This window comes from Salarias fasciatus, chromosome 7, assembly GCF_902148845.1.
Source record: "Salarias fasciatus chromosome 7, fSalaFa1.1, whole genome shotgun sequence".
Lineage (NCBI taxonomy): Eukaryota > Metazoa > Chordata > Actinopteri > Blenniiformes > Blenniidae > Salarias > Salarias fasciatus.
This window is the reverse complement of record NC_043751.1, coordinates 24,537,032-24,549,518: the sequence shown is the minus strand read 5'-3', so window position 1 is coordinate 24,549,518 and position 12,487 is coordinate 24,537,032. Positions and strand designations below refer to the sequence as shown.

General features: G+C 39.5%; 2 protein-coding genes across 3 annotated transcripts in view; one reads left to right on the top strand and one right to left on the bottom strand.

Moving 5' to 3' along the window:
• LOC115391245 (NEDD4-like E3 ubiquitin-protein ligase WWP2) overlaps positions 1-10,760 on the bottom strand; it is a 52,423-nt gene extending 41,663 nt beyond the window's left edge. For both annotated transcript variants that reach the window (XM_030095362.1, XM_030095363.1), the window contains exons 1-5: positions 10,694-10,760; positions 6,568-6,649; positions 5,699-5,855; positions 4,955-5,076; positions 4,121-4,258 (exon numbers count right to left, since the gene is read on the bottom strand). In XM_030095362.1, the coding sequence (XP_029951222.1) occupies positions 4,121-4,258; positions 4,955-5,076; positions 5,699-5,855; positions 6,568-6,637 (487 nt within the window). In that variant the 5' untranslated portion in view covers positions 6,638-6,649; positions 10,694-10,760. The remainder of the gene's footprint in view (positions 1-4,120; positions 4,259-4,954; positions 5,077-5,698; positions 5,856-6,567; positions 6,650-10,693) is intronic.
• Positions 1-12,487, top strand: part of LOC115391637 (NACHT, LRR and PYD domains-containing protein 12-like) — a 435,710-nt gene that overhangs the window by 133,020 nt on the left and 290,203 nt on the right. The window lies entirely within an intron of this gene.

The window sequence follows — 12,487 nt, the reverse complement described above, 5'->3', positions numbered from 1 at the left end:
CACAAGGCAACACACACCCACCTTTATAAGCTTCATATATTCAGCGACACACACACACACACACACACACACACACACACACACACACACACACACACACACACACACACACACACACACACACACACACACACACACACGCGCACACAGACACACACAGCAATATGAAACGTGTGCACACAGGACAGTATAGACAACTGACTCCATTTGAAACTTTGTTTTGTTGTTTTTGGGAGGGCACACTTCAGCTTTATGTTCAGCAACCTCTCCTCCTGCCCACAAAACACACACACACACACACAGAATCAACCCCCCCTCCCACCCCTGGAGTCAGGAAAGGAACCCCCCCCCCCCGCCCCTCTCCTGGCGTGCACACAGCTCCGGGATCACAGGAGGCGATTGTGCTGCCGAGCTGCAAGCAATGAGACTCAATTACGCAATTCTGAGAAACAAATTAGACAAAAGCACTCCTGATGTTGGTGATTACGAGAGCGCGGCATCTCCAAACAAAGAAAAGTGGCGGGAGGAGGGCTCTGGTCATTGTGTGTTAACCTGTGACCTGCACACATGCTGAATTTAAAACAACAGTTATGAGAGCCTCCAGGTCTCATGCAGTCGCTTTTTCATGTCTTCCATCTTTGCACCACAGAGTAGATAGAGACTGAAGGAGAGCTGTGCAGCGTCACACTGATGTAAAGACAACTCTGAACTTTTTCCTCTGAGACTTCAACTACAGCTGAAGCACAACAGGGCTGGAAAAACTTATTTTAGGTAAACTGAAGTTACATCAGTCAGTTGGAGGAAGATGCTCTATGATCTGGATGTCATTGAAGTTGCATCATTTCCTATCCCTGATTCAGTGCCGGATTGTTCAGTTGTACTGGTATCTATCTACTGAAGTTAACAGACACTCATTACTGCCGAAAGTCAAGGTATGAATTCAGTGGCTGTTCTTCAAAACACATTTAGTGTTGGATGCTGTTCTGGAGATTGACTTGCTCAGAAACAAACTTCAACCTCTTACTGAGTGAGCAGCAGCAAGACTTTTACATTTAAAGTGTTTATTTTCCATCTTTCTATCCTTGTTGCACACACACACACACCTCCTCTTAACCTCTTCACATCTCACAGTCACAAAGAATCACATTTATCCGGCCCATGCTGCGGCGGGCCTCGTCCCTCCCTGCTGGCTCTGTGTTCATTCAGCAGGATACACTGCGGCTCTGTGCAGCGCTCCATGAAAAGCCTGAGTGTGTGTGTGTGTGTGCAAAGAAGGATGCTTGGACCCAGCCTCAGGTTTAAGAGCAGCTTAAGAACAGTGTATTTTTTTAAACAGCCGTCTCAGAGCTGCTTCCAAAACCATAAAGGAAAGTAAAATGTTAGCGCAGTGCCGAAAAAACAGAAAAAAAAAAGAAAGAAGAAGAAGCAGCTGTGTACAGAGTCAGGGAGTGTATAGCCAGCGTGGAAATCCTTCCTGCTGAGAGCTGAGAGGTGTGAGCAGCAAACACATGAGGGTGGAGATTAAGTGTCCTTCCTGATAGAAATACTGCGGCTGTACAGTCAGTGAAAGCTGCTGGGATTAAGTTTCTGAGTGTTGCGATGTTGCCGACATGTGATTGTTGGCAGCACGGCAAAACTTTTGATTCAAAAACAAGCTCAGAAAGTCAGTGAAAGTGAATAAATATACATGTAGATGAGTCCGAACTGCTGTCAGGTGTGAGCAAACATGCAACAGAAAACAGGGCGTCTTTTATTCACGTACACTCAGTCCTCCTGTAGCTGCACTCTCTCGCAGGTAAAACCTCTTGCTCATGCGGATCTGTTGGGTTTGCTCTGTAAAAGTGTCTAGAAACGACAATGTTGTAATTGGCACTTCATAAATAAAGCTGAATTGAATTGATATAGGTTAATTTATTTTGCAAAACACAATATACGCACACGAACATGTGTATGTGTGTGTGTGTGTGTTTACATAGGGAAATGGTTTGGTTGCACTATTCAGAAACTTGCAAATTAATCTCAAAAAGCAATGTATAAAAGAATTCTGATAAAATTGTGATTGTGATTATACTAAAAAAAAATCTTAACATGATATTTTTGCCAAATCTCCAACCCCCAATGAGTAGTGGCATATTTCAAAATATAAAAGTAGTGATGGTGTCATTAAATGTCACTGGATGACAACAAAACGCAAAATAATATATTAAAAAAAAAGTGGGAAAAAGTGTCTAGAAATGACTATGTTGTAATTAGCACTTCATAAATAAAGCTGAATTGAAAATGAAAAAAAAAAGATGACAACAGAACGTTGCTACAGTAAAACTCCAGATGCTTAACCATGGGCTAAAAGCTGAGGAACCAATTCAAGAAGGCTCTGGAATCACCGCTGCTATACCCGGATTATCGACATTTAGAACTAGACATGAAACCATAAAAGTTAGTTCTGTTTCCTCTTTATGACGCATTCTTTGACAGATGAGATGCTGAAAAAAAACAGTCACTTTTCAAGTTGAGAACTACAAAGAGTATTCAGGGTTGCAGGAGTTAAAAAGCTGTTGCAGGAGATAGAAAGTTCCAGTAAAATGCTGTATTGTTTGTGAGTTGTTTCAGCTGTAGGTACTAGAAAATCATTCATATAAAAACCCAAAAGGTTCTCCTTAAATTTTTGATTTTCCACTAAGCAATTACATTTTAGGTTAATAAAAAGATGTTACTTAGTTGTTTTACTTCCTGATTAATAGTGTAGAAAATAGCTACAATGTTCCACTAAGCTGATTTCAGCTGTAATAAAGAGGCTCTTGCGCTGTGTGTCTGATTCAGAGTGAGAGCAGTCCTGGATAAGCACAGACTGAAGTGTGCTCTGAGAGATATAAAATATTTAGCATGATTAATGTTTAGGCACAATATTAGTCAGTGTTGTAAAACATGTTCCTTAATCTGGGGTGTGTCCCTCTGAACGAAGCTGAAATATTCTGCAGAGTCTGGAAGTTAAATGCGTGACTTCTGGAAAAAAGGGGCTAAACTGCTCAGTCAAGCTGCGGTTTAAAAGGTGAAAACTGACAAAAACCACTTCCTACTCCTTCTGTCAGACAATAAATGCAGTGGAAAAATGTGTGCGACTAACTGTAGTTGTGATTTTCTCTTTGCCAAATTTACAGTAGTGTGGAGTCTTGGAGTTAACAGTGGACAGCTCGTACGCAGAGAGCTAACCTTCACTTACGCTGCCGATGCTAATTTGAGCCACTGTGCACACAGGTTAAAGCTAATATTAACTACAGTGGATTATCCTTGATGGAGGATGGAGTCAGTTCAAGATCAATAAGGTTAAGACCAGTTAAGACACTGGCATCACCTGATGCTAATGCTAAAGCTAACCAGTGTTATAGTAGTAACGTGTTATTCAAACCAATACAGACATATATTTGGGACACAGAAAGTTTTATATTTTTTAATGAAGGACCAAAGAGAGCCCGACCATAAGGACTTCAGAAGCAGGAGTGTGAGGAGATATTGAAGAGAGAGAGGGGAGAAGAGCAGATATGAGGTTTCATCTTTTGGAGTTCTGCTGGAATGAGCCGTCTGGATCTCTGTGGGAAAACTTCATCTTTCTGATTTTCACACACAATTCAGAAACGTGCTGCTTTGAAACAAAACTGCCACTGACTCACATTCAAACCTTCTGTCAGGAATGTGTGAGCTGTGTGGATGTTTGTGTGTCTATGTCTGTACTTGGTTTTCGTACACTTGTGTAAGTTTATTAATGTGTTTGAGTGTGTACATGTGTGCTTCAGGTTTTTGTGTCGGAGTGTATTTGACTTTTTGTGTATATTAGGGTGTATCTGTGTGCTAACATGTCTGTGTGTGTGTGTTGAAGTGTGTGTGGTTCATTCTTTTGTGTGTTTGTTATGTTTCTGTTTTGTGTGTCACTGTGAGTTTGTGCTTTAGTGTGTGTAGTTGACTGTGTGTATCAGTGCAAGCTTGAGTCTGTACGTGTGCAAGTCAATGTCTCTGTGTGTGAAAAATACACACAGACACTGACACACACACTGTGTGTGTGTGTGTGTGTGTGTGTGTGTGTGTGTGTGTGTGTGTGTGTGTGTGTGTGGAAGGTGGGACTCACTGTCTGCTGCCGTGCTGCCGTTGGGCAGGGATCCCAGATCAACAACCATCCCGTCCAGACAGACGTTGAGTTCTCCTCCTGCTACAACCGAGCCTTTGTTCTCCGTCTGCAGCACCAGACTCAGCTGCACGTTCTCCACTAGAGGGCACAACAAGCACACAGCGAGGGTGAGGCGTCCATTCAAGACTTTCTGAAATCTAAAATCTGTTTTCTACAAAGATTTTTTGCTCTAATTAAAACAAAAACATTTTTAGAAATGTCTATGGTTTTGATTTGAATAAATACAAATAAATTCTTCAATAAATATTTATATTTTTTGAAGTCTTTAACTTCATGTACAAACCAGTCCTTCAAAGTTTTTGAGGTCACAACACGACACAGATATTTTTTCCTACGTATGAGCTGTTTAGGGTGGATGTGTAAATCAGACAACAGAGAGAAAAAAACTGAGACATCAATTTAATCAAAAGATGGCTTTGTAGAATTTTCAATGATTAAATTTCTTTGAATTAATTTTTTAGTCAGATTTTCTACACGGGAGGTTTTTAGGTAAAGTGTGTGAATTATCAAACAGAGAAAATAGGATTGAGGGCAGACTTGAACTGAGACAATAGTTGTTTCTTGGGATGTTTTAGAGTCTAAAGATTCAGATTCTGAATATGATTTTTGCGCTTGAGACCCCGTTCACATAACAACGTTTCAACTGTTTCAAATTGCTTGTGTTTTAATTGGCTCCCAGCACAGTTGTTATATAAAGGGACCTGAAAACCCGACGGATGCGTTGCGTTTTTGCTTGAAAACGTTCTAAAACGTGGTTGGCGTTCAGTTCCTTACTTTTGCCATCGTGTGTGCGCAGCGTGTCCAGCAGGTCGATGGTGGCACTGCCCAGCAGCTCTTTTCTCAGGGTGTGGCAGCTCCACAGCTTCAGATCCAGACGACTCTGAGGTGTCACATTACTGAAACACACACACACAAAATTACAATGACTCCTGCCACCATTAGAATCTTATTCAAACAATATACAAACTCATCACCATTTTGATTTAAAACTGGACTTTTTATCTGTCATACGACAGAAGAGAAATTAAAATAATCGACACTGTGAGGGCAGAGTGAGAGTCACTACAGCTCTCTATCTCTGGGGAGAAGAGAAAGGAACTGGTACAATCTTGAGGAGCATGACGGACAAATCATTATACTGAATATGGGAGCCATAACTTCAGATTTTAGACTGGATGTCTAAGCAATGAGATCCAGAACCACCAGTTTCAACCTGATTGATGTTCCCATGGGGAGGAGGGGGGCACCACAGATCCTGAACATTGCGAAAGTTTGTTTTCTCTGAGCCCATTAAAGTTAAATATCACATTTGGACAAGTAAAACAAAACATAAAGAGAGTAGTGATTCTTCCTGGGAAAATGTTTGTGGTGGGATTGGCTTCATTCGATATCTGGACCAATCACAGACCAGAAGGGGAAATGATGACAACTACTGAAACACACACATATATATGCATGTTTAAACTGAGTATAAACTGTGTGTGTGTGTGTGTGTGTGTGTGCGTGCGTGTCTCTCACAGGGTTAGATCCTCATTCCACTGCAGTTCGAGGTGTCCACTGCGTTTTCCTGTTTTTTTGGTCTCGCTGGTCAGACCGTCAGCCGTCACCTCCACGAAGGAACTGAGCCGGGAGTGGCGGTTCGGCAGCTTCGGGGATTGTGGCTTTGCTGACACCACTGCAGGCACAGGCACGCACACACGCACACGCACACACACACACACACACACACACACACACACACACACACACACACACACACACACACACACACACACACACACACACACACATAAAATTTAGCAAAAATTTGAGAAAAATCATCTTTTTTCAACACACTCCACTCAGCCAGATTTGTATTATTTCAAGTCAGAATACCAGAACAATCTCAACATGTGAGCTTCTCTTTCGAAAATATGAATGTTTTCCTCACTTTGAGGTTCACTTAACAAGGTGAAATGATCGGATTCTCTGATTCACTGTGTTCAAGGGTTGATGCGTCAATGACAGCGTGAGTAAACAGCACCATCTAGTGGAGCACAGTATTGACACACAGGTTTCTGAACCAGATCAGGTGCCACATCAAAAACTATGTCCTGCTCAACATCATGTTAAATCTCCTCAAAAAAGAAAGTTGATCAAGAATCTTTACAAGTCACTTCACTTTTCAAAATATTATCTGAAGAGACTCGACTGTTGATTTCTCCATTTGATCAAAATACAATGACGTGAAATGAAGAGAAAGCATTTTCAATTGATGATCTGATGCTCTGTAATCTTATGTTACGTCTTGCTGCAATAATGAAGCTGTGAGACCAACTCAAACAGAAAGAACTTTACCAAGAAACTAGTTACTTTTTGTGTGCACATTACAATAAAGTGTTTGTTACCTTTCAGGATGAGCTGAGACTTCTCGGACGTCTGGACACTGCCAGGTCTGCTCACACTGGCAGCTGCCATCACATCACAGCTCTGTAACACAAACACACACAAATCAAGAAGTGAAATAAAAACCAATGTTGATTTATGATGACTCTGTAATGATTCACTAGTTACTTCCCAAGGCGAAAAAGTCACAACACTGAAACAGCCCACGGGCAGATCTACTCCTTTCAGCAGGTTGAATAACAGCAATACAAATGACTGAACTTTTGACTTCAATATAGGAGTTTGATTACAGCTGATAAGACGTTTAACAAAACACACCCAACGCTCGAGTGCAACTCGCTCTGAACAAAACACAAAATGACACGAAAAAACTCTTTAAGATCAAACAAATTAAAAGATTTCTGAGCTGACCAAACTCCCCAAAGTTAAGATTTTTTTTTTGTTTGAGCAAGAGCAAGGCAAAATCTAAAAAATGTATTGAGAGAGTATAAATGAAATGAAAGAGCAGAAGACACTGAATAATCAAAAAAAATATATATATACATATATATACCAGAAGCAACCAAAATGATCACAACAAAAAAGGTTTAGATGAATGTACAAAAATTGTGGTGGTGTGAGGAAATAATAAAAATAATAGTAATGAATTTTATTCATGATGGCTTTAACTTTTTGAATCCCAACGCATAAACATGTAGAAACAGTATAACAGCAAAAAAAAACAGGTAAAAAAAATCTGTGATAGCATGAAAAATATATCATTTAAAAGTTAACCAAAGAATGATAAAGGTTGTCAAATACGAAACTCTTTTAAAAAAAGGAACGTTTCGATGATTTTTAGAGCTTAGCCGAGTTGGTCGGGGAGGAAGTTTCATGTCTGGGAGGCAGCAGGGCAGAGAGGCGGACTCCGCTTTACTCATGAATAACTTGAGCTGCAAAGTGTTGGACTGATCATTTTCTCTGTTTCATGTCAAGTTTATTATCTCTTTTAAATGTAGTGGAATGTCCTTATTTTACACGACCTTGTACTTGGTTCCTGGTTACATGAAGTTTTGAGTGAAATCGATTTTATGTTTTTGTTCCAGAAAAGCTTCATGCGACATTTTGAAAATGTCTGTTGTCACATCAGAATCAACATTTTAGTTTAGTAAAAGGCTTCAGCTTGATTTAAAAGATGAAAAAAAAGGGAACAGAGACAAAAATTAACTGAATGCAACTTTCTTAAATAAAGGGGAACATGAACACAAGTGGTCTGTTAACTCTTTTTTTTCCCCAGCATGAGCTTCCTTGTCTACCGCTAGTTTTCATTATGTGCATAGTAATGATGGAGGGGGTTGCCATGTGATTGGTACTATTTTTCTGTCACATTTGGATGTTTTAATTTAATCATTTTAAGTGACTGTGATTATTTTGTAACCATCACCTGTTTTCTTTCCTTCCTAATTTATGTTATATTTATTGTGATGATTTGGTATTTCTTAATCTCTGAACTTCCTTCTGTCTTGGAACCTTTTGCACGTCACCTCAAGTCTGTTCTTGGTGATATTGTGTCACATTTAGTAAATTTAGGGTCTTGTTCTGACTATTTTATGAATATTCTGCATCCAGGATTTGCCCTAAAGTGGTTAATAATGGTACTGTCTGCTCTGTATGTGGCTGTTCAATTAAAGTGCTTTGATCACGTCGTGTGTCATATTGATCATTTCCCAAATGATTGGGAACAACAAACATCTAAATCTTGTCAAATATGACCATTTTTATTTGTCTTTGGCACTTTGGTCGTTCTTCCTGGCTTTGTGGTCCATATGTAACCAAATGTCTGTTTTATTTCTCTTCAGGTTTTATGTTACTGCTGAGTTTTTTTAAAACAGACTTCAGTTGTTTGAGATGACTTTGTGCTTCGCCGTTTGATTTGTTCTGTCCATCAAAAGCACATAGTGAGCCTTCTTCATCACTATCACGTTGAGCACAGTCAGAGGTGCAGCCTGCACAGGTGGATGCTGGGAAACTGAGGTGACCTCAGTACACACACACACACACACACACACACACACACACACACACACACACACACACACACACAGTCAGCCCTGAGGCTGGAGGTGGTGTGTGTGTGTGTGTAGGAGCTGCAGCATCAAGGTGACTGCTGCCGGCTCCTCGTCCCTGCGATGGGGAGGGAGGTCACATGTGACCAGGGCTCCACCTCAGACATTAATGAGGCGTGTTATCAAGCACAGCTGCCACCTGATCTCAGATGAAGATATGCACCAACAACCACCACCTCCTTCATCCTCCTGTGTCACTCTTGTACTTGGACTGACCACAGAGTATCCACTCGACCTGCTGCAGAGTGCGAGCCACACACTGAACACCACATTAATAACCCTTTAACTATCTCCCCGCCCCACCCCCGCATCGCCCCTCCCCCTTGAGTTGATCCAAATACCCCCTGGCTTGAAAAATACCCCCGGCTGGTTGCGGACACAAACACAAACACGGAAGATGATGAAGGGGGTATTTCAGCTCAGCTGCGTCAAAGTAGACAAAGTCCACAGGGAACTTCCTCCTGACAGTTTCAGAATAAGAGCAAACAATGGCACTGTTCTATTCGAAGTGAGGACTGTAAAAATGAATCCCAAAAGTCACCAGAACAACATTACAATGTACATCTGTCCATATACATGGTGATTTCTTCAGGTTGTCATTTTAACGTGTTTAAAATGAATTCATCCAAAAGCAAACTTCATTGAGTATCAAATATCAAACGATAGGTCATGACAATAGAGGCACCAATACTTCTTTCGTGAAGGATGAGTACAACTACTAACCTTTAACTACTTGCTGATACCGAATACCAAGCCCAAAAGCTCTTTCACATGTAAATATACTTTATGAAATCACAGTCTTTAAGTAATTTTTTTCTGCATCTAGGTATTTTAAGTATCATAATTGTTTCCCATACTGTAAAATGCCCTTGATATTACAATATAAGGTTTACAGTATAAAAGTGTTTGATTGGCACCAAATTTACCATAACATACAGCGAAAGCTGATGAACATCTGACTTCAAGGTCCAAGAGAACATGTGGTTCTTGGATGGAAAGTGCATTCAAGACAGAATTTGATCAGAACAAATTATTACATGAAATCTCTAGAACTCAGGGTTAGGGTTAGGGTTAGTGACTCCCAACCATTTTGAGGGACTTAAGTTTCTACCGTTGTAAACCTAGGCAACTCCCCACTATACTCAGTTTACAGTTTCAAATTTTCATTCACCACTTTTTCCACCACAAAAGATACATTCAGCTCTGATGATGTCCATTGCTTCAATGAAGCCAAATTCAATGCAACTCTGTTAGTACACTGACAGGTACAATCTAAGGATTAATCTTTCACTGTAGCGAGCTTACCTTGGTGTTTATTGACACTTTAGTATATGTTTTTTTTTCTTCAAATAGTTTCTATACACCTTTAATGTAAATGCTTAAACTGAATAGTTTTGAGACAAATGAACACAATGCTTACCCACCTATATTTGAGACACAGAAGAAGTGCCCTTTAAAATACTATTTAGAATCAAAAGGGCTTCACAAACCGCTACCACCTCCATGAATCGTTTGTGCTGTTGGAACATTAAAACTTACATCCTGCTGGCACTATAATTTAATTCACACTCCTTTTACTGATTACTCTTACTACACTTTGGTGACATTGTGAATGTCATTAAAGATTCTTATGTTATACACAATTCACTGACTTTGTACATAATTATAGCTTCAGCTTATACTGTATCTGATTCTTGTGAACTACACTAGTAGCAGCAATCCAACCAACAACGTAATTTTTCAGGGAGAAAAAAAAACATGTAAACATATTTGCTCTGTCTTATTTTGAAGGGGAGTGGGTGTGACGTAGCTAACAGTGGTTCTCTTGCCGCACCGATGCTAGCTGTTAGCCTCCGAGCTCCGCAGGATTTTATAAAAGGACACGCCGATAAAACCCGCTCTGACCGCCCGACATCGAGCTGAGCCGGCCCAGAAGCCGCTCAGTCCGCGCCGGAAGCCCGCGGCCGCACTGCCACGCAGCCAGCTGCGGCTGAAATGAGCAGTTCGTCGGTGTTTTTCGTACCTTTTTTCATCTGCGCTCCGCCGCTGCCGCTACTCAACTCTCATTTCCGCCCCAGTGACGGCACCACGTGACCCAGTGACGGCACACGTGATCCCACGCTCGTCTTCCTCCGCGCGCAATGGAGTGTGGGACGTAAACAAAAGAAACTCAAACAACAAAAAGTGATTGAGAAAATTACAAAAAAGTTTGCATTTACTGAAGAAAATTGAAGTGACAATGCTGGAGATGAAAAACCTACACCTAATACCCAATTTTGAATAAGATAAAGAAGCTAAAGAAAATATTTTTTTTTTTGTGAGCTGACACTCTCCTTGGGAAAGTTACTTTTAAAAAGTAATCATACTTCTTTAAAAAAGTAGTAGTTTTAATCAAAAAGTACCAAATTACCAGGTAAAGTAATTATTACATTACTAAAAAACGTGTTTAAATATGTCAAAGAATTTGGATTCTCTCTTAATGGATTTTTAAGACACGTGTTCCATTATTTATCACAAAACTGAGTATATGATTAATGAAATGAATGGACACTTGACAAAAAAATTACAAACAGGAAATGCTACAATAAATTATTCAAATGTTGCTGTGATAATATAAGAACAATCAAATTTGATTTGTAACTGGATAACATTTCAAGATTTGTAAAGGAATAATAAAATGCAATAAATATATGCCAATAGATGTGTGTACTTCCATTTCAAAGCTGCAATTGAACGACCAGGGCTGTATCTCTGTCATGTCTTCTTTCTCTATGATGTCATCATTTAGAACTTTCCCGAGGAAGAGTTAGCAACAATGTATCGGTTTTAAATGATGTCATTATCTAATTTTAAATGAGATATGCAAATGAGCAGTTATTTAAATTACACGTCATTTAGAACGTTCCTGGCTGAGGAATTGGCAACAATGTATCAGTTTTAAAGCAACATTTTTTTTCTTGTCTTTCTTACTAAACACAATAAAATGCATCATATTTAATTCAGCGAAGCATTTCGTGTAAATATCATTTCACATTATGCACTTTCATTTGATTTTGATTTGATTTGAAAACTTTATTTCAAACGTAAAAAAAATTCATTTAAATTATGACATTGTAATATGTATAGCACAACTCACCATTCAATTCGATTCAGATTGATTTATATAGTACCACTCGTTTATATCTTTTTTTTTTTTTTTTTTTTTTTTTTTAATTTTCACACTTTAAACCGAGGGGGTGGGGGGTGGGGAATGTACTTTTGCACAGTACTGATTTTTTTTCTGTACACAAAAATGATGCTCCACTATGTCAGCTGGACACTCCGGTGGCGGAAAACCAAGCTGAAAGCAGTGAATTATAGTAACAAAACCCCGCCTCATATTATTGTCAGTAACGGTAACCATGTTGTTATGCTGGGAAAAGTAATTACTCAGAATGCTCTTACTACAAATAATAATCTTGTTCGAAATGCCATTAATTCCATCACTGCAATACACACCCATTTTAAAGTCCAAAAAACAGCTGAAAAAGTCAGAAAAGTTAAAAGCTCATGGTTTAAAACTGGTAAAAGAGAGGACAAAGCTCTCACACCCAAATAGTGGACACATATAGAATTGTGTTAAAATTTAAACTAAGTATTGAGCTTAAAGTACAGTAAAGACTCAGGCCTCATCATCACAATCCCATCCACTCTGAATGGTAAAACATTTTTTGTGGAACAGTTTGGTGAATCGCTTAAAGTCATCATTTGATGATCACCGAACCGACACTTAGCTTTAGGCTGCTAATATCCTGTTTAATACAAAAGTAGCTGCATC